This window comes from Macrobrachium nipponense, chromosome 17, assembly GCF_015104395.2.
Source record: "Macrobrachium nipponense isolate FS-2020 chromosome 17, ASM1510439v2, whole genome shotgun sequence".
Taxonomy (NCBI): domain Eukaryota; kingdom Metazoa; phylum Arthropoda; class Malacostraca; order Decapoda; family Palaemonidae; genus Macrobrachium; species Macrobrachium nipponense.
In genome coordinates this window covers 29,430,150-29,452,313 of record NC_087210.1, presented here as the reverse complement: position 1 = coordinate 29,452,313, position 22,164 = coordinate 29,430,150, and the positions used below count along the sequence as shown (strand labels likewise).

Here is a 22,164-nt window from a genome sequence, read left to right as displayed (position 1 = left end):
GCCAGTCCCTTACGATGCTCCTGATTGGAAGTTGATAAGCCAATCACGGGCTGGAAACTCTTAGTCTCTCTCGAGAGTTCACATAGGCAGGATGTACTATGTTCCACCTTTCCTGAGGGAGGTGGAACATACATACTGCCTATGTGAACTCTCTCTCTCGAGACTAAGAGTTTCCAGCCATGTGATTAGCTTATCAACAGCCAATCAGGAGCATCGTAAGAGACTGGCCTAGACGTCAAATGCACGGTTGATGTGAATCTACTATAGTAACGTGACACGGGCCAATGGGCGAAAAGTGAGCGCCTTCAAGTGCACAGCAAATGTATGCACCAGAGTCAAGTGTATAGGGTCTGCTCAACTCAGCAGTGGGGGCGGAGCTAATACTGTGACGTCACAAGAGTAACACTTCCTGTGCGTCTCCATTGAATTACTTAAAGAAACTTTAGTTTTTATACATTTAATCCATATCGCATGATATTTTTGATAAAATTTTTATAAAACCTGTAAAGAGGTCACATGCTTGATGTTTTTTAATACTCATTCAGAGTATATAGGGTATGCTCAACTCGGCAGTGGGGCGGAGCTAGTACTGTGACGTCACAAGAGTAACACTTCCTGTGTTTCTCCATTGCATTAATTAAAGAACCCTTAGTTTTTATACATTTAATCCATATCGCATGGTGTTTTTCATAAAATCTTGATAAAATCTGTAGAGAAGTAACATGTTTGATTTTTTTTAATACCCATTCTCTCATCAAGTCACCAAGCCTTGTTTTATTGCACATAAAATATACCAGTTTGAACACAGCTACTCCAGCTTCCTTCATATTTTTATATACTGGTTTGCTGTATTCTCTTCAAGTCCATTTTTTATAACATGACGACTCTCTCTCTCTCCTCTCTCTCTCTCTTTCAGGCAGTAATATTATCAAGATTTTAAATAATTCTTAAGAAATGTATTTAGTTCTGTCACTGTGTTCATACCTCACTTTGAGAAGCAACTTTTTTTATGCTAAAGGTTAGAATGACAGATTAATTATATTTTCCAAATCTTATTAAGAACACTTATTGTTTGGCAATAAATACAAAGAAAATGTGGATACAAGCAGTGTAAAAAATGGCAGTTGCATTTGCACGACTTGACCACAAAAAACAAAACAATATAAAAAGTATAAGAATTACATCATATACGATATATGGTATCAAAGGAATAAGTGATGAAGACAATTATATACAGAGAACACATTTCCAGTAAATTTCTCATTAGCACTTCGTATCACATAAATATACTTCCGAACACATAAGTTTACATATAACACAAACTGTATACATAAAGGTATTAATTATGCATGCCTCAAACGATTAAAATATTTTCGGAAAAAGTACAAAAAGGTATTCGTCAGTCTGGCTGGATGTATCTGATAACGTTTCACAAGGGGCGGGGCTAGATTTCAGATCTCCCAGGAACCCTTAACTTTTTATAATTTTGCGTGCGTAAATAATTTTTTCTGTGCGCGATTATGGGTTTGTAAATAATTGTAATTGTAATGTGTCATATACCAATTGAAAGGGCATTCTTTGTACTTTTACATGGTGTATGGAAAAATGTAATAAGATGAAAAATTATGTAAGAAAAATTTGGTAAATTACATAAAATTTAAAAAGATTGGTCCGTCTTTGACCTAGAATTCCTCGAAAATGTCTGAGAACACCTATCAATTTTATTGATGCATTATTTAGTACATTTTATCAGCTTTCTAATCCATTTTTCAGTTTCTTTCTATCATCATTCCTTAGTCAGATACGCTACGAAACGCGAATGTATGTAGGTTGACGGATGAAGTAATTGCACATTTTTGTGTGCGTAGATAATTTTTCTCTGTGCGCGCTTGTGGGTTTGAAAGTAATCGTAATTGTAATGTGCCATATATCATTTGAAAGAGCATTCTTTGCACTTTAACGTAGTATACGGCAACATGCAATAAGAGGAAAATTTATATAAAAAAAACGCCATCGCAAAAATAGTTATACGAAAATGTTATCGTAAATATAGTTTCATAAAGATATGGTCCTTTTGTAACTGATGACGTTTCACAAGGGGCGGGGATAGGTTTTAGTACCGCCTCGTGAGCAGACCCTATATACTTTGACTCTGGTATGCACTACGAAAGCATGGCGTTGACGCTTACCGGAACCGGCCACACAAACAGTGTTCGTTACAGACTTATGTCAACCTCACGTTGTCCCCACTCACAACGGTGTGGGACCATAAGGTACAAAAGGGCCGGTCTGCACAAAGGGCATTGCATTTTCCTTTGTCATCTTCGTGCAGCATTTAAGTACTTTTTTTGGTTTGTTTTTATATATTTTGCATTTTACCTCTTTGTATATTCTGATAATTCAGTACTTTTTATTGGGATTCTGTTTTCATTTCATATGTCTACATTTTAATTTTTGTTTACTACTTTAACATATTTTACTTAATTGAATAAAAGCAATTTCTTTATTAAAAATTTCCTGATCCCAATACTTGGACATTGGCACAAGAAGAGAACCAAATGCCAAACAACATTGTATTTTCTTCTTCTCTCAAATATGTAGTTTATATATATATATATATATATATATATATATATATATATATATATATATGTGTGTGTGTGTGTGTGTGTGTGTGTTGTGTGTGTGTGTGTGTGCGTGTATGTATAATGTATATATATATATTCATATATATATATATATATATATATATATGTATGTATGTATGTATGTATGATGTATGTATGTATATATAGTATATATATATATATATATATCATATATATATATATATACACACACACACGCACATATATAATATTGCATTTAGTTCTGTGTATTTTTGATAATTCATTACTTGGTATTGATATTGTGTTTTCATTTCATATGTCTAGATTTTGATGTTTGTTTGCTTGTGTTTTCATTTCATGTCTAGATTTTGACGTTTGTTTGCTTGTGTTTTCATTTCATATGTCTAGATTTTGACGTTTGTTTGCTTGTGTTTTCATTTCATATGTCTAGATTTTGACGCTTGTTTGCTACTTTAACATTTGTGTACTTAACTGAATAAATTTTGCAAGTGAAAGGTGATTTTTAGGATATGAGTATGGACCTTTGTTTGATCATTTGGATATGAAAACGAAATGGATTGCGTGAAAAGTGAAATGAAAGGTTAACAGGCGAGTTACAAACCTCTTTGAGCGCCGCACTGCCCTTTTATCCCAGGACAGAACGTCGCCAGGTCGTACAGGGTTGTCAAAGAGCGGGGCAGTGACCGCGTAGTCTTCTCCACCACACGGGTACCCACGAAATGCGAGGCGGGAACAGGGGAGCCGCGCGGTTGCATGCGGATGTTCCCAGCGCCGACACGGTAGCTGCCAAGGTACGGCGTGGAACGCCTAGAACTACGTCAAGTGACGTTCGGCGTAACCACCCACGACTTGATTTGAACATTTCAAAACAGAAGTGGCTGCGGCGCTCACTCTAGGGTGGTGCACAGCCACCCCCGTACCCCCCGTTCGCCGCACGTATACGATCTTACGTAGGTTTTACGGAACATTTACGGTATACTGACATAAGCTGTTGCCAACTACCAATTTCCACTCATGCGTGGGCTTGCGTTCGTTGATACGTGAATGTGTGATCTTAGCTTTACTAAAAGATATCGAGGACAAATAACCTTTGTAATAAGAGAGAGAGAAAGAGACAAAGACAGAGAGAGAGAGAGAGATATTGTATGTGGGGTGGTGTGTTTGTGCTTATGTATATATTATCATCTACGAAAATATCAATGAGTTTCTCCCATTTATTTCACAGCAACACCGCCTAGTGGAGGTGACCTCCAACATTTGGGGGACCAAATTCAAACTTCACGGGGTTGCTTCATCCCTTCCGGCCAATCTGGGTCAGGTCACTTACAAGACCTCCCTCCTACACCTTCAGCCTCGCCAGATGACTCTTGTCATCACAGAACTCAGGGAGGATATTCCACCCCGACCTGACCCGAGTTTTAATCCTAATGTCTTCTCCGAAGACGAGGAAGAATTAGGTGAGTCTATGGATTGTAAATATGAATTGTTTAAATTTGCCTTGGAAACTTTGGAGTTTTAGTACGAATTGTTTAAATTTACCTTGTAAAACTTGATTTTCTTAGTATGAATTGTTGAAATTTGCTTTGTAAACCTTGAAATTTTAGTATGAATTGTTTAAATTTGTCTTGGAAACCTTAAAGATTTAGTATGAATTGTTTAAATTTGCCTTGGATACCTTAAAGTTTTAGTATAAATTGTTTAAATTTGCCTTAGAAACCTTGAAGTTTTGGTATGATGATTTAAATTTGCCTTGTAAACCTTGAAGTTTTAGTATGAATTGTTTAAATTTATCTTGGAAACCTTGCAGTTTTAGTAAAAAGAAAATTAAATTTGCCTTGTAAACCTTTAATAATATGAATTGTTTAAAGTTGGCTTGGAAACCTTAAAGTCTTAGTAAGATTTGTTTAAATTCGCTTTGTAAACCTTGAAATTTTAGTATGAATTGTTTAAATTTAGCTTGGAGACCTTCAAGTTTTAGTAAGAATTGTTTAAATTTGCCTTGGAAACCTTGAAGTTTTAGTTAGAATGTTTAAAATTTACCTTGGAATCCTTGATGTTTTAGTATGAATTGTTTAATTTTGCCTGTAAACCTTGAAGTTTTAGTATGAATTGTTTAAAGTTGCCTTGGTGACCTTGAAGCTTTAGTAAGAATTGTTTAATTATTGTTTAAATTTGCCTTGGAAACATTGAAGTTTTAGTATGAATTTTTTAAAATTTGCCTTGTAAACCTTAAAGTTTCAGTATGAATTGTTTAAATTTACTTTGTAAACCTTAAAGTTTCAGTATGAATTGTTTAAATTTACTTTGTAAAACCTTAAAGTTTCAGTATGAATTGTTTAAATTTACTTTGTAAACCTTAAAGTTTCAGTATGAATTGTTTAAATTTACTTTGTAAACCTTGAAATTTTAGTATAAATTGTTTAAATGTGCCTAGGAATCCTTGAAGTTTTGGAGTTGAGTGTTGCTTTTACTGCTGACGTGAATCTTTCAATGGTGCAAGTTCTATTCGTTCATTATTTTTCCTCTCAGGTGAAAGACTCGCCTCCAGGAGACCCCCCGACCTCCCATCTGATGTTCCTCCCATCGCTCCTATGACCCCTAGAAGGACGCCATCCTCTTATTCTCGTCAGGGGCTTCACACAACACCTTGGGACACGACCACACCTGCCAGACCTCCCACTACGGGGGACACGAACCATCTCGAGAACAGAATCGAGGTGGAAGGGAGCACCGAGACGGGCAACGCGGATGGGAGCGATGGCGCTCCGTCTCTGATGCAGGAGCTGGAGGAGCATCCCTACGTGGACCTCGCCACACCAGAGATGGTCCAGCTGAGGGAAGGCCTCAGGGCAGAGCTGCGAGGGGAGCATCACCACCACACCCTCGCCAGCAACAATCACGGCCACGCCCCAGACTCCCCCGTCTTCTCCATCATGAGAGGCTCCGCGCCCTCCAGTCCCAAACACTCCGTGAGTCCGTTCTGCTGCGATGCCGGGACGCTCCAGTCCCCGAAGAACATTGTGGCACCAACGCCCACGGTCACTCGCAACTCCTCCACGACGGCGGCACTGCTCGAGATACACGGATGTGACGTAGGAATCACGGCGCGCGCGGGACTCAAGGGCGCCGCCACCACCACTTCCATTCCTTCCAACAGGACTCCTAGGGCGGAAGAACTGCGGCTCCTCAGCTCAGACAATCTCCTCCATCACTTTTGCAGCCAATCCTCCACTTCTCCCTCCAACAACAATAACAATAATAATAATAATACAAATAACAACAATAATAACAATAACAACTACAACAACAGCACGTCCTATAATAGCAACAGTAGTAGCAGCAGTAGCAATAGCAGTAGCGGTCAGAGCACCTACAGAAGTCCTCAGCACACACAGGTAATTATCACGATATATATATATATATTATATATATATGTATATATATATACATATATATATATAATAAAATATACAATAATATATATATAATATATATATATATATAGTATATATATATATTAATATATATATATATATATATATATATATATATATGATATATATATAGATAGTATATATTATAATAGTATATATATATGATATATTATATATATAATAGAGAGAGAGAGAGAGAGAGAGAGAGAGAGAGAGAGGATAGAGAGAGAGAGAGAGATAAAATAATTTTTGTTTGAATACTAACTCGATATATATAGTTACCTTCAAAAATTACTTTCACATATATAGACAGGGTAGAGGGGATGATTAAATACTGACTCAACCCTGCAATGCGCTATAACAAGACTAACTTTACTCCCATCGTGAACAAACAGGCAGGAAACGGTGGCACTCGGAGTGACGTCATCAAGTATATCGACGAAGAGAGCGGCGAATCCGACGGCCGGTCTTTCACGCCCTCCCCAGCCCACACCAGATCCCGCCCACTTTACGCCCGCGCCCGAAGCAAGAGCGTAGGTCACTTGCACAACATCGAAAACACACTGAGCCAGCTTCCTCATCTGGGCCAATTAAAGAACATCGATGCTTACTTGGCCTTTAGGAGGTCTGGTTCACTCAAGGATTCATCCAAAAAGGTGAGAGAGAGAGAGAGAGAGAGAGAGAGAGAGAGAGAGAGAGAGAGAGAGAGATCTGGTTCACTGAAGGATTCATCCAAAAGGTGAGAGAGAGAGAGAGAGAGAGATCTGGTTCACTCAAGGATTCATCCAATAAGGTGAGAGAGAGAGAGAGAGAGAGAATCTGATTCACTCAAGGATTCTTCCAAAAAGGAGAGAGAGAGAGAGAGAGAGAGAGAATCTGGTTCACTCAAGGATTCATCGAAAAAGGTGAGAGAGAGAGAGAATCTGGTTCACTCAAGGATTCATCCAGAGAGAGAGAGAGAGAGAGAGAGAGAGAGAGAGAGAGAGAGAGAGAGATTTTAATAAGGGCATCATAAGTTTTCGCAAAACAGGATCGCTGTTCTAAACCCAATTTTCTGCCAATGACCTTCATGTTGCTATCTCGCAGAAATTCATTTTCCACTCCCATCCCGCTCTTCTTACTAAATAGTGTTTTCGTCTCGCCATAAAACCCTGCCTGACAAGGGTGGAGAATCGATTGCTTTTTTCAGTCAGGAAAAGCGTCAGTCAGTCCCCCCCCCCCCCCCCCCCCCCCCCCCCCCCCCCCCCCCCCCCCCCCCCCCCCGCCCCAACCCCACCCCCTTCTTTTTGTTTCTCCCTCTCTCTCTCTCTTTTCGCTTTTTGTAGGACTAAAAGAAATACGGAATTCCTTATTCGTTCCCCCCCCCACCCCCCCACCCCAAAAAAAAAAGAGAGAGAGAGAGAGAGAGAGCAAAATGAAGAACGACAGGACACACAAGTTCACTCCAAGGTTTCGCCAAGACTTCAATCAAGTCACAATCCTGCTCTTCAACTTGAACTGCTAACTTTCCCTTAACCTTAAAACATCCTTTTCAACTGAAAAGACATCGCGAAGTAAAGAAATGATAGTTTACTTCCAAGGAGTATTGAATATACCTGTCCCTCCTTCACTAAGTTCCAAGCAGTTGCAAAATATGACAGAGCGAAGAGAAATCAACTGCCAATATGCAAGACAACTGTTGCCAAAGAAAAAGACGTCTGAATAATATAGTTACATTACCATGTCATCAGTGGCTAAGAGATAGCGCGCGCGCGCACACATACACACACACACACACACACACACACACACACACATATATATATATATATATATATATATATATATAACTTTCGATCACATATCAGTACTACACCTAAAACATTGGATCAATAGGTCTGGCAAGATATGAATTTTGACCGACATCTTACTTTTGAGAAACATCTAATGGAATGGAATGGAATATAGAGTCTAGGCCAAAGGCCAAGCGCTGGGACCTGGGAGATTATTCACCGCTGGAAGGGAAATTTGAGTAGAGAAGTTTGAAAGCTTAACATGAGGAAAACCTCCCAGTTGCGCTATGAAATCAATGTTAGGAGAGGGCAGAAAATAAGATGGAAAAAGATATGAAAGGGGTACAGTAAAATGAATGGAACTGGTTGCAGCTAGGGACGCTGTTGAGAATCTATAGTAATGCCTACAGTACACCGTGTGAGGTGCAATGACGGCACTACCTCCATATGTGGGGGTGTGGGAAGAACATCTAATGAAAGTGTCACCAAATGCCGTTATGACTTGGATCATCGACGGATGGTCTCCTGCTTGTCATTTTTTTTTATATATTGTACTTTAAGAGATCTCTCACTTTCGCAGTTCGAAGACCCTCTTTTCTAAATTTGCTTTAATATTGATAACCTTCCGACAGATTACTTCGATTTACCATAGCCAGATATTATCCACAAGGCATCAGACATACGCAATTTAGGGTTAAAACGTCATGTCTACGAAAATCTGTTTGATCTACGATGAGCCTACTGTCCTTCTTAGGAGTATTGAATGCAAATTTTAATATATTTAGCAGGAAAATTACTTAAAGAATCCCCGAAGTCATCAGCGGGCGCTTAACCACGAGTAGAACCAACAAGATGCTTGCTACAATAATTAGGTTTAACTTGCACACGCAAACACCTTGGAAAATGACGGACCATTAGGCAAAATTAATAGCCAGGTTACGAAAACCACCTTTCACTCATATTAGCTGAATGTCTATCTAGTATGTTACGAAAACCACCTTTCATTCATATTAGCTGAATGTCTATCTAAATAGTCATTATGGAACAAGCTTCCCATCGCCTTTTCTGACGTCTCCTCCTTCCTTCTCCCGCAGCAGCATAAAGGGGAAAACCACCACAAGAGAAGACCCTGCCTCGCCGATTGTGGCAAAAGCAAGAGTCTGGACTCGTCCCCTTTCACTGCCAAGAGGAGAGTCAACTACACCAACCATCCCTTTCTCATCACTACCACCACCACCACCACAACCACCACCACCACCACCAATACGACCACAGTCGACCTTCACCACCAAAATCATCACAACTGTGAAAAGCCAAATAAGAACTTCACCAGGACGTTGAAGGTAAGATCGCCCTTTTGTTTTCAATCTGTTTTTCTCATAGATCGTTTGTAATAAACATTTCACGCTAAAAATCTTATTTTCAATAAATGGATTGTAACATCAACATTATGCATGTGCCAATCAGCTACTACATCCAAGGAAGATGGGTGCGGTTTTTTATAGTATGTCTGTGCGTGTCTGTGAGCGTGTAAGTGTGATTATACGCCTATTATTTACATGCATCAGTAATCCAGGGCAGCTTAGAGCCAACACTGCTTCTGTAAACATAATTATTTCGGTTCCATAAAGCAAACATGCCAGATACAGAAAAAACTTTATTCCTGTACAGAATAACCACAATACAGACTGTATAACAATTTACCTAATGAAATATAAATTTAGGTGTTCACCACAATATAATAATGGAGTTTAAAGCTATTTTTCTGTCATGTGGAACTCTGATCTCACAACCCTGTTAATTATACGAGGTTATTTTTATCGTTACCTTTCTCACTGTAATATTGCATTCTATATATTACTGAAACATCTGAACACAATACAGTTTTATTTACAAATGCTCTTTGAGATTCAAAAATTCATAGGTTTATCAAACCCACACAGCAATATATATCGATGAATTAACCAATGAATAAATAAATGAATGAATTAACTCATGAATAAGCGAAAGAGAGTTACAGGTGTGAGGTCCACAGCTGCCTTGATTACCAGCACTTGCGGTAACCCAATATAACAACTGCCGAGGTTTTCTTTCCAGCAAATCTACAACGATGCCCAAACCTCATTCCAGGAGAGCGTGCTGGTGGAAAGGCTGGCCGCCCTGCAGAGGGAGTGCCAGACGCCCCAGCCCCCGCCCACCCCTAGGCATCACCCGACGCCCACGCCGGACACCGCCCGACGCCTCAATACTCCAACACATACGCCTACTATTTCCGCCGCCCACACAAGCAAGAGCATTCCATCCACACCAGTCAGGACCAGGAAGGCCAGGAGACACCAGTCTTCCTCGCCAATCAGGTCAGTCTCTGTCTGAGAAGAGCCGGTCAATGGAAAGCTTCGCGCAGTCGGGCTACAGTAGCTCAAGATCTGAAATATCCTGAATAGCAAGTAATAACTGAAACCCCAGTACTTAACCTCAACACTTTTATCATTACTATCTCCCGTACCTTGTGTGGAGAGAGAGAGAGAGAGAGAGAGAAACACTTGACGGAGAATCCTCCCAAATCCAGAATTGTTTTAACCTTTCAAATCATAAAAATCTGATAATATCTATCGGCCACATGGAAAATGCAGCAGCATAGTGCACTAGCACTTAACGAGACGTGTAAGGAAAAAGATTTTGCTAACCTGGAGTGTGAGCAAAACTCTCTCTCTGTCTCTCTCTCTCTCTCTCTCTCTTAACTCAGTGACAGGTTCCGTTTTCTTTGATCTTCCGTTCTCTCATCATGGACCCATCGTGTTGCAAACTTTGTTGACCAATTTCGAAAATCGCCTAAACCACCTCAATAGTCAAAATTCAGAGGAAAATAAGAATAACAAGATAAACTATAACAAAAGCAAGTAAACCTTTAGAAATATGCAGCAACAGAATCTGCAAACCATGATTAAGATCTGATTACTTCAAATTTGAATTTGAAAATGAAAAAAAGAACATATCTCGCCTTTCAATCACACATCAGCAGCTCGCTGCAATCTTCTTCTCCGCAACGCAGAATAATTCCATCCATTTTAATTTCAAATATACACATTTGATTTCAGGTGAAGCGGAGGTCACCTTTTCGTAGCATTTCAATTTGGAGATACTGCGGAGCACAGAGTTATTAACCACCGAGTTCTTAATTATCTTTTTCAATAATAATAATAATAATAATAATAATAATAATAATAATAATAATAATAATAATAATAATAATAATAATAATAATAATAATAATAATAATAATCATAATTTAATAATAATAATATAATAATCTAATAATAATAATAATAATAATAATTAATAATAATAATAATCCTTAGTAAATGACTGTGGCCCGCTTTATATCAGGTGCTCGTTTGCACACTTTTATCTCGGTGTTCAAAGCGACGTGATCTGTTCTTTCATATGGCAAGATTAATTCATTCCTTAAGAGACCATAAACCACACAGAGTTTTCCTTTTTAAGCAGATCAACTATTCATCTTTGCCTGCAATGTCCTATAAATTGCTTCAACATATTTAAATACAGAATAATAAATCGCTCCCACAGCCATTTGCTTAAACAGAAAAACCGAGTCCATAAAACAAAAAAAGAGCCACTTAGTGATCAGTGAAAACTCCTCTGTCAGAAGAATGAAAGCAATCACACCCAGAATTAAAACAGGGAATCAATACAATATGATCATATCAATATATCAATAACGATATCAATCACAACATCCATGTACGTAATAATAACCATAAAAAAAGGAGGTAATCATTTCAATACGATCATATCAATATATCAATAACGATATCAATCACAACTACAATCATAAGAAAAACCTCGGCATTCATGTACGTCCATCCTCCTACAGGAAACACCTGCTCAACTCACCTCTTCTGTCGCGTCGCCGTCAGAGGCGGGGCACCGTTGAAAGCAGCGACGACGAAGTGGTGCACTGCTCCAGCGACGCGGAGCTCCTCTGCTCCTCCTCCAACTACCGAGACTTGGAAACATTCCAGAAGACACAACTCAGGAATAAGGTGAATAAGCGAGTTCAGTTCATGCATAGGAATACGTAATATATATAAATTTCTATCACATCACCGTGATTCATATACTACATGCTGTAAGCTACAAACGTCCTTTAATATCCAATTCGCTCTACCTCGGAATTAATATATTTTAATATGAATAATTATCACATCACCGTGATTCATATAAATCATTCGAGCTACAAATGTCCTTTAATATCTAATTCGCTCTACCTCGGAATTGATATATTTTCATATGTGTACCGAAGGGGAATTTTTAGTTGAAAATAATTTCGTCCCCTCATGGGATCGAACCACCGTCCAAAGGACAGGCACGAAATCAGGACCGACATTGACGTTACCGATTCGGCTAACAGTGAGGCTATAAGTTTATATCGATTCTGACCTACCAAAATCACCGTCGAATTCGGTTTTTTCATAATTAGAATCGATATGAAACCCCCTCTACCATGTTAGCCAATTCGAACGTTTGAGGGGGAATTTTTCAGTTGAAACCCCCTCTACCATGTTAGCCAATTCGAACGTTTGAGGGGGAATTTTTCAGTTGATAACAATTTTGTCATCTAATGGATTCAAACCAGCGTACAGAGATGTCAGGAAAAGACGTCACTGAAGGCCTGATTTCTCATCTGTACGCTGGTTCGAATCCACGTGAGGACAAAATTATCAACTTAAAAAAATTCCCCTTCGGCTAATATATATGAAAATATATTAATTTCGAGGTAGAGCAAATTGGATATTAAAGGACATCTGTAGCTTAACGCACTATATATTATATACATAATGTATATACATGATAGTTTGCACATGTTTTTAAAGTGTATATATATATATATATATATATATACATATATAATTATTCTAAGTGTGTGTGTGTGTGTGTGAGAGAGAGAGAGAGAGAGTGTGTGTGTGTGTGTGTCCGCTTAGACACATTCAGAACTTCGTGAGCTCCCCATATTCAATCGATATTTGTCATACAAGCACTCTCAGCATTAAGGGACAAAAACTGATTTAAGTAAATATGTACCTGCTTCAACATTGATCTATGGTTTTTCAAATTCCTTTCAAAAACCTCCTTTCAAACCTCACTGAATGTATGTACAAGAGTGTGCGTGCAGCGTTTGCTTTTAGTCCACCAAAGTAAGTTTTTGCTATCTGTGGACTAAACCAAATTGATAACCAAGTTGATCGTGAACTGAAATAGCGCTCATAGTCATCTCTCTCTCTCTCTCTCTCTTTCTCCCTCTCTCTGTGCAATCTCCGCCCAAACAGCTCCGCCGATCCCGCGGTCGAAGCGACGGCAGCGGAGGCAGCGGGAACGACAGCTCTGGCTCGTCCACGCCACGGCACCGCCAGTTCGTCATGCACAACAAAGCTCCCTTGTGGAACGAGAACTCGCAGGTGTATCAGCTCGACTTCGGAGGGCGAGTCACGCAGGAGTCTGCTAAAAATTTCCAGATCGAGTTCAAGGGAAAACAGGTAAGAGCTCATTCATGACAAGTAGAGATGAAGACGCTTCCAAGAAACTTAAAATCGTTCGGGGATTTCATTTACGAGGAGGTACCTTTAGCACCTCAAAAACAGGATTATCTATTATGGAATAAAAAAAAAACACTCACAATTAAAGTGAAACTTTCAATAAATGCGTGAAAAAAAACTAAGTAAAGACAACAATATATTTGCTAGATCCAAAGCAAATGGTAATAGTGTTGTGACTCAAGAAGTATAAAACACTTTGTAGCATTAAATGTTTCAGACAAACAGAAAAAAAAGTACATAACAGATACTGAACAGGCAAGCTATTACGACCTTGGTTTGTATTTTATTTATGTAAAATTAATTCTATAATTGCACGAGATTTTAAAAATTGGGTTATGACAACAAATTACGCAAGTAGAATGTTTAATCAAGAAACATTGGTAAAATCAAAATAAGGACTGCACACACAGTTTAAAATCTATGGACAAATATTTTGCTTAAACACTCGTATCATGACAATTCCAGCATATGTAATGCTGTAGCAACTGGTTGACGGACGATTAACTCAAGCATCAGTAATACAGATTCTTACTTCTATTTATAAAACAAATTTAAGACAGGAGTATTTGAAAAATAGCCAAGAATCACATAATAAGCTTCATTTTGGTGTGTGTGGGATTTAATGAGGCAACTGATGGGATTAGGAAATTACCAAAACCCATCAAAGCGGCTCTTTCTTGATTCAGTGGTTACTAGATGAATAAAAAGGACTATCGAGATCATTTGTTTGAAAAAAAGGGCTTATGATTACTCGTGGAGAAGAAAACAAAGAGCTAATGTATCTCACGATAACTAACAACTTGTTTAGTATGTTTTTTTAAAACTTTTTCAGGCGTTAGGCATCTACTCGTCTGATAAAAAGAATGATTTTCTTACGGTTTAGCTCTTCAATGACTAATGCTTCAACCTAACAATTATGTTTATCCTGATTCATGACCGTTATTAACACCGTTTTCGAACAGGGTCCATAATCATTCTTACTTCATCTAATCACAAGCATCACGTAAAGGTTTCAGTTTCGGGAAATGCTCTTTGGCGTTCGTTCGTAGTTCACATTCTCAGCGTAGCGTGAACCTCACATTTAACTCATGTGGGTAAATTCATGAGAAACCTGACATATCAAATTTACTTACTGAATTTCAAGACGCCAAAGGTTTACATCTAATTTCTGTCATTACAATCCCAGATATGTGTTTAGAACTGTGCCCATCCCGAAAACTCACAGAATCTTCTAGATTCATAGTTAACCCATCAACAACAATACAAAAAATCACAAAAATCAATCAGTAATTTCCTGCTATATCTTGTGGATAGACTTATATGAACAACATGTATAAACGAACTAGGGTGACCATTATATTCTTTCTAAATGCCTCTACGGTAATACGGACATTCTTCTCCAGTTATCGAAATGTGTATTCAAAAATATTTTCCATTTTCTTAACGCTCCACATAAACTACAACATACAATCATTACACAGACTCACTTTACGCCATCTCTGACTATAGATATATGTTTCAATCGCCCCCATTACTCTTGTACACGAAAAGTTAAACCAATGGATTTGAAAGGGTTGGCCTTTAACATCTTTTGAAGTTGAGTATATGGTTCATTAGCCTTTCTCTACAGTAGGTTAATTCACTTGACTGCCCTCACTGTTTATTGGGTAGTTGGGGGAAGAATTTTCTTGTGAACGGGTAATTTAATACAAAACAAAATTCAAAATTTACAAGTTATCAAAACCACCCGACAACATGGTTTGCATGCTCATTTCCCAATTACATTTCTTGAATAATTTCACCAAAATTTCCATGCTAAGCGCCAATATGTATCTCACCATACCATTTATAACTAAAACACGCATTTTTATTGACAGGTCATGCAGTTTGGCAGGATTGATGGCAACGCCTACACGCTGGACTTTCAGTACCCTTTCAGTGCCATTCAAGCATTCGCTGTCGCTCTAGCAAACGTCACGCAGAGACTCAAATGATATAGGATGCATCCAGAGAGCCAGGTGATCTGTCATGAAGTCTCCCATAAAAGTCACAGAAAATGGGTATATATCTAGCCATAGAAAACGAACACCATATCAAACGTTTCTTTGAATCGCACTCTTGGTTGCCCATAGAAAATGATGATAATTATGACATCACAAATAACGAAAACCTGGAGGGTTTCCTTATATCAGTTTCAAGAGCTAAACAATTCAAAGCCAATGGGAAACAAGACCTATCGCAAATACAGGGAACAACTTTGTAATAATTTTTCAAAGCTCGTGATATTCTATACCTAGAGGGAATTAACTTCTGGCTGACGGTTAAAATCCTTTTCCAAAGTATTCAAAACATACAGCTTATGGTAACCAAACAATTAAACAACTTTGCAGACATGTAAATTACATAGTGTATAGCCTATCGTTCTAAACTTGCTCAAATAACAGCCATTTTCACAACACTTAGTGACGACAGACAAAATGCAAAAAAAGGTATTCATTCTACACTTGACTTTAAATTTCCATTAAAGGAAACCCTTTTGTAAATACACCTTACACACGAGTGCTGCTGCCGAAGACTAATGCCTAATAAATTAAGCTTCAAGAAGTGCATCTGTTAGGAGATAATAAACATACTCGTGCAAGCATAATTTGCGTAATGAAGTGGTTTTTGTCAAAATTTTAGAAGTTGTGATGATTCTGCCATGTTGATTTGTATGTGTGTGTATGTATGATATATATATATATATATATATATATATATATATATATATATATATATATATTATATATATATATATATATAACACTCATAATCACTCACACAAGCGACATGATAAACCATCATGGCTTCTAAACTCTAACAAAAATCACTTTATTACATAAAGAGAATATCAGCTGCATGAGCGGCGAACTTGAGATGATATTCAGAGGAATCGCAGCGCTACAGACAACCGAGAACTTTTTTCTTCACTAAAACAAACGAAAAATGGAGGTTAAAGTTTTTCTGTGAGGCAGATCATAAAATGTGAAATGTTCTTTGCTGTACAAGAAATGAGAATAATACGTCAGCCGAAGTATTTATATTATACTATAAGACAATTTCACAGATTGAAAAGAAGTAGGAGCAGTTAAAATTAAATTTTTGAATGAACACTGTGCGGTGTAAAAAGTAAAGAAACACTATATACGAGTATATATATATAACTATATGATATATATATATATATATATATATATAATACATAATATATATAATATATATATAGATATATATATTGTGTATATATATATATATATAGTGTATATATGTATATATGTTACATATATATGTGTGTGTGTTGTGTAAAGAAACAGACAGATTTGCATTGAGGAAAGTATTGAGAATATATGGTGTAGCGCGCAATTTACTGAGAGCAACCTGAAACCTCCCATGAAAATATAATTTAAATCACGGTTAGAATAAGAATTAAATAGGAAGGCAGGAGAGCAACTGGGTTGGAGAAAAAGTGGATCTCCCAAACAAGTCTACATTGCCTTGAGGTGGTTTTGTTTTCTGTGGAGGTGGGAGGGGGTGAGGAGGATCATAGATTGGAAAAAGCTCATAAAATTATAATTTGGAAATTTGAGAACACAATGAGGGAGACCGAGTACATCACATATGAAACGAATGAATTATCGGTGAAAATGCATGCAAGCAATATATAAATTGTGTCACAAACATTAATAGTTATTTTTTGGAAGCGTAAAAAATATTATCTGGTGATCAAACTGGCAGATCTGCCTGAAAAGGCAGCAAAAAGTCTCAGGATAATTATAAATCATTTGGGCAACCCCCACCCCCCCCGAGTTACACTTGGAATCTATGACTCTTGTGAAGCACAGGGTATCATGGTACACTCTAGCTATTTTTCTAGATTGATAAAGCATTAAAATATACATGATAACCAACGCAAAGCAGTTTTTCCAATTACTAGCTTATTCCTTATCAGAAGTGTCTCTGTCATCTTTCGCATTCACAATATGAAAAGCTTACATCGTCCTTCACGAGGATCTGCAACTAACGGGAGAAAGGATTCCATCCTTCACCTTTCATATGAGATTGGAGAAAGGATTCCATCCTTCACCTTCCATATGAGATTGGAGAACGGATTCCATCCTTCATCCTCCATATGAGATTGGAGAAAGGATTCCATCCTTCACCTTCCATATGAGATTGCTAAAGTCGACTGATCGAGGAACTTGCCACAATATCATTAGGCGATAGGTCAGCTGCGCATAAAAAAAGATGCTAACTTTATCAGGAGGCAAGTGTTCCTCTCTTTCCTGTAAACATATTGAACTAAGCTACATTCAGTCAAGTGTCCCGTAGCTGGCCATATACTGCAACGAAGAACTTTGGCCTGTATCTCTGACAATCGAGTGAAGCTCTCTGCCTAAAAGACATTTAAAATATCGACCTTTTCCCCTTTGTTAAATGTACTGTTCAATGAGCGACATCCCAAACCACACTGTTGACTATAGTGTCCCCATTCCAACCCTCCTCCTGAACTTTACATAAATGGTACAGGTAAGGCTTCAAAATACAGTAAACAAACACCATGCAATCATTACCTCTGACGACCCTAATTATTTGCAAGAAGTATGTAATAATTGTTGTATCCACTTCATTATGAAGAAAACATTATCTTCTTGACATTCTAGCTTTAGTTCATAGCCAAATTGAACAAGGCTAGTGCTCTTAGGAGCTAATATTCGATATTCGTTTTCCATTATAGCTTCTGTTTGGGAGTGGACTGTTGACAGTCAGGTTGGATTTGGTATGATACTTGCACCATATTGCCATCCGCCTCATTAACTGTGGTAGCATCAACGGAATCTACACGACTGCTTGTCCAGTCTGAGGCATCCAAACCTACATCATGTATCATATGACATAACAGAGGACCATTTACACGGAAGTTGATGAGGGTACAATATAAACATTTAGAACAGAATGGTTTCACAAATATATGTATTTTGGAATTATCATGAATTCACCAACTACTTTCTGCAATAGCACAGAGTAAATCAGTAATGAGCCATCGGATGTAGATTTCATATTTGTTTCATTCGTCATTTTGCTACTCACGCACATCTACATAAACATCTTTCACATCTATATAAACATCTTAAGTTAAGTCAAGTCCAGGGCGATCCCTTGGCCCCACATTTCACAAATCATTGTGCCTCAGTAGGTATTCTGGTCTTTCACGACAAAATCTTTGCCACAGGTCAAACCAAGTCTTACCTCGGGAGGTACTCTCAAAAATTGATAAGCCTTGTTTTCTTTTTCTCATTTTTGTTTAACCAATATTTTACTTCATTTTGCTTCGAGGTGTATCCACAGTAACACCTTTATTGACATTTTACAGGTGTATTTACAACTTCACAAAGAAATCATCATCTCTCTCCTTACAACGCTGGATCTTTATGTAGATGCCTTGGACCTCGAAAGTTTGAGGGGCTCCCGCCACATGTTACCATGGTATTAGACCTTATTCATTAGACACCTGAGAAAGATGTACCACTACTTTGTACATTACCACCACTAAACAATTTACAGTATTTAAACAATGTTTGCACCTAACAATGAATTGTTATACCATACACCATCACCATGATAGGTCTAGTCAATACCAAGACAACAAGACTTAATTCCTGCTTTAAATATTAAATTTCGATAAGGTACAGTTGAACCAGCAAAGGCTTTTGCATAGATAAATTGTGAGCTTTGAGGTCTTAAAAATCAAATTTTTCGATAACGCATTTTAATAGAAATAGTCTTTCAATTCAACAGCTAAATAGACCTATGTAATCCGTAATGCTAGCCAGCTTAATCCATATAATATTAATCAAGACCACTGGCTAAGGTTCAAGAACTGCTAACTGCCAATGCTACTGCCAAAGCAATCACCATTCAAACAGATAATTTTACACTAGTAACCAAGGGCATAAGAAGATATACTTACATTACTATACTAATGCAATAAGAATTTATCATAATATTAAGATTTTAATTTAAAACTAAAAAACAAAAACAAAGTAAACTAAAATTTATATTTTGACCATTAGACGGGTTTCCTGTTTTTATCTCAAGAGCTAACGGTGATCAAGAATGGGACTAAAAATTATACCACTTCGTTTATTAAACCCTTCCACATTTTGTCTGCCAATCGCATGTTAACCTGACCATTGGCACTATCTTCCCTGTGACTGAGAAAAACATCCCTTATGCACAATGTCACCCACTGTGTGCCTAGATGGTCTATACTATAACACTCAGCGAAACTATGCATGCTCATACCTCTTCTGAGACGTTTCTGTGACTGCAGAACATCATGTCTATAGGCGAACCCTTCACTTTTATCCTGGTAACCGATTAAACACTTGGATAAAAATAATATTCATATGACAACTTGATTCTCAAACTATAAATATAATACAGAATATAAATATATATAATCTGCACATCACACAATTTAAACTATGAGGTCCTCGGGGTAACCAGCTTAAAATAGAAAACCAAAATTTGCACATTTATCAGAAAGGGCTCCAATAAAGAAGTCACAAAAAAAATAACATTTGGAGAAATCAACACTTAACCTACAGCCACAATATATCCCAAGTAGCAAGTCAGTCAGAATCTCTATCATGCATAACAGAAACAGCTCTAAACCATGTCTTTCTAACTTCTTATTACCATTCAAACAACTCTGAACCAAATCTTCCTAACTTTTTATGACCATTCTTACGATTGACTGTGTGCATTTAATCTATGGTAGTGTGATATGGGTTTACAATATCAGTATGCTGACATTGTGCCCCTGTGACACACTGCTGATCTAGTACTTACATTGTCTATTTTCGTCTTTAACAGGGAATAACCACCTGGCAATTTTAATTTTACAAATTAACAGAAAACTGTTAATCGAGAATGAATATAAATGTTTTAACCTATTTCTGAGCTCCAATCTAGTGTTACATTAGGAATTCAGGATTTCAGATAAGATTTCCAGCAATCACCAAAATATCATAACGTGAATCAAACTTTATGCAACCACTCAGTATGGGTTTCACATACAGAACTCACGTGCACTATTTAAATCAGTAGAATAAACTGGCTGGCATTTGATAATTTTAACAAATATTCCCAAAATTTTATGAGAAACTTTAAAATCTTGCCAGCTCACCTGACAGTTATAAACCTGATTCTTTCACTGTTATAATATCAACACGTCACTTACAACATATGATGTTGGAACTCCCAAACATATTTTTAAGGCTGCTTCAGCACACAGTGATCTTAGGCTGTAGGAGTACTCGTTTCCAACCGAGACACTTAGGTGATCTCAGATACACATCTAGTTAAACTATTGTCTTCAAGTCTTGAGTTCCGTTTCTATGGTTGGAAAATGCACTTGAGGGCAAATTACTTCCTGCCTACGCCTTGGGCCCTCTTCTCACACAAAAGTTTTTTTTTCTATTATATAGTAATTCCAGAGAGAAGACTTCCTAAATAAGAGTCTTCAAATTCCTTTTATGGGTGCTTTTGATATATTCAGTGGTTATCGCGCTACCTTACTGTGAATGCTGTTGTTGGTAAATCTGTTCTTCTCTTTTAAGCTGAATTTACTTGAATAACTTTATCATGTCCCCTGCACTGATTTAAGGCTTTAATTCATTCTGAAAATTTTAAATTACAACCCTGACCTTAGAACACCCTAAATAAAATTATGCAAAGCACTTGGTTAAATCATTTAATGTAAGAGAAACAATACTTTCAACCATAGATGCCATTCTTCGAATACGACGTTTGTTTTAAACCCCGAGACATTGGAATTAAAAAATAAAATATGGGGCCCTTATTCCAGGATACAGTGACCTTTGCTTTATTTGCCATCACACTACTGCAAATGCTTTGGGTATGGTGTAGGACCCTATATAAAACCAAGCAATTGTGAACTGATTGTGTAAAGTGGTCATATAATACATAATTTTGTTTACCATTCTGGTAAAACACCCTACACAGTGTTCACATATTAAAGTGAACACCCTAATGGGGTATCCGATTATCTTTTAAGATCATGTCTAGTGTGTTTGTTCTACAACTCAATACATTTATTTATTGTATGTTACTCTACAAATCAACACATTTATCTATTGTATGTTTTTACTTACTAAGTCATATTTTTCAGTATGAAAAAATTAGGTAATACTGTATTCTTTATAGTGGACTGCGCTAGTTATGACTGCAATGAAGCAATAGGCATTTTTCAGGTGGTCTCTCAGATTGCTAAAAAAAAAATCTCGATCTCTAATATATGTAGCTTGAACTGGACACTGATAGACAGCATGCGTACAGAAAACATTCAGATTTTCCTGGTTTCCATTTACCCATTTTATTTTTGCTCACATTCGTTATTAGAATGTCACTTTAAAAACATTGTCAAACTCATCACTTTCCTCTACAGTTTTTTTTCACAACAGTTAGTAAATCCATTATCATCTCGGGTAATCCTGCCCATACTTTCTCCAGTATACTCAGCAAGGTTATGCAAATGTAATTTTAGCAGCCATCCTCCTCCTCCACACCTCGGAGCCTTTCCGAAAAACGAAATACTTTATACATCCTAAGTTACACTTCCAATACCATAAAGCAGTTAGCTTACTAATAA

At 37.4% G+C, this 22,164-nt stretch overlaps 1 protein-coding gene across 2 annotated transcripts in view; it reads left to right on the top strand.

Moving 5' to 3' along the window:
• Window positions 1-22,164, top strand: part of LOC135196155 (tubby-related protein 4-like) — a 453,453-nt gene that overhangs the window by 420,971 nt on the left and 10,318 nt on the right. The window contains exons 12-19 of one of the 2 annotated variants that reach the window (XM_064222719.1): window positions 3,856-4,087; window positions 5,160-6,025; window positions 6,460-6,720; window positions 8,931-9,179; window positions 9,967-10,193; window positions 11,732-11,900; window positions 13,185-13,391; window positions 15,329-15,469. In XM_064222719.1, the coding sequence (XP_064078789.1) occupies window positions 3,856-4,087; window positions 5,160-6,025; window positions 6,460-6,720; window positions 8,931-9,179; window positions 9,967-10,193; window positions 11,732-11,900; window positions 13,185-13,391; window positions 15,329-15,445 (2,328 nt within the window). In that variant the 3' untranslated portion in view covers window positions 15,446-15,469. Of the gene's footprint in view, window positions 1-3,855; window positions 4,088-5,159; window positions 6,026-6,459; window positions 6,721-8,930; window positions 9,180-9,933; window positions 10,194-11,731; window positions 11,901-13,184; window positions 13,392-15,328; window positions 15,470-22,164 lie in introns of both variants that reach the window. The other variant, XM_064222718.1, reaches the window with a different exon arrangement.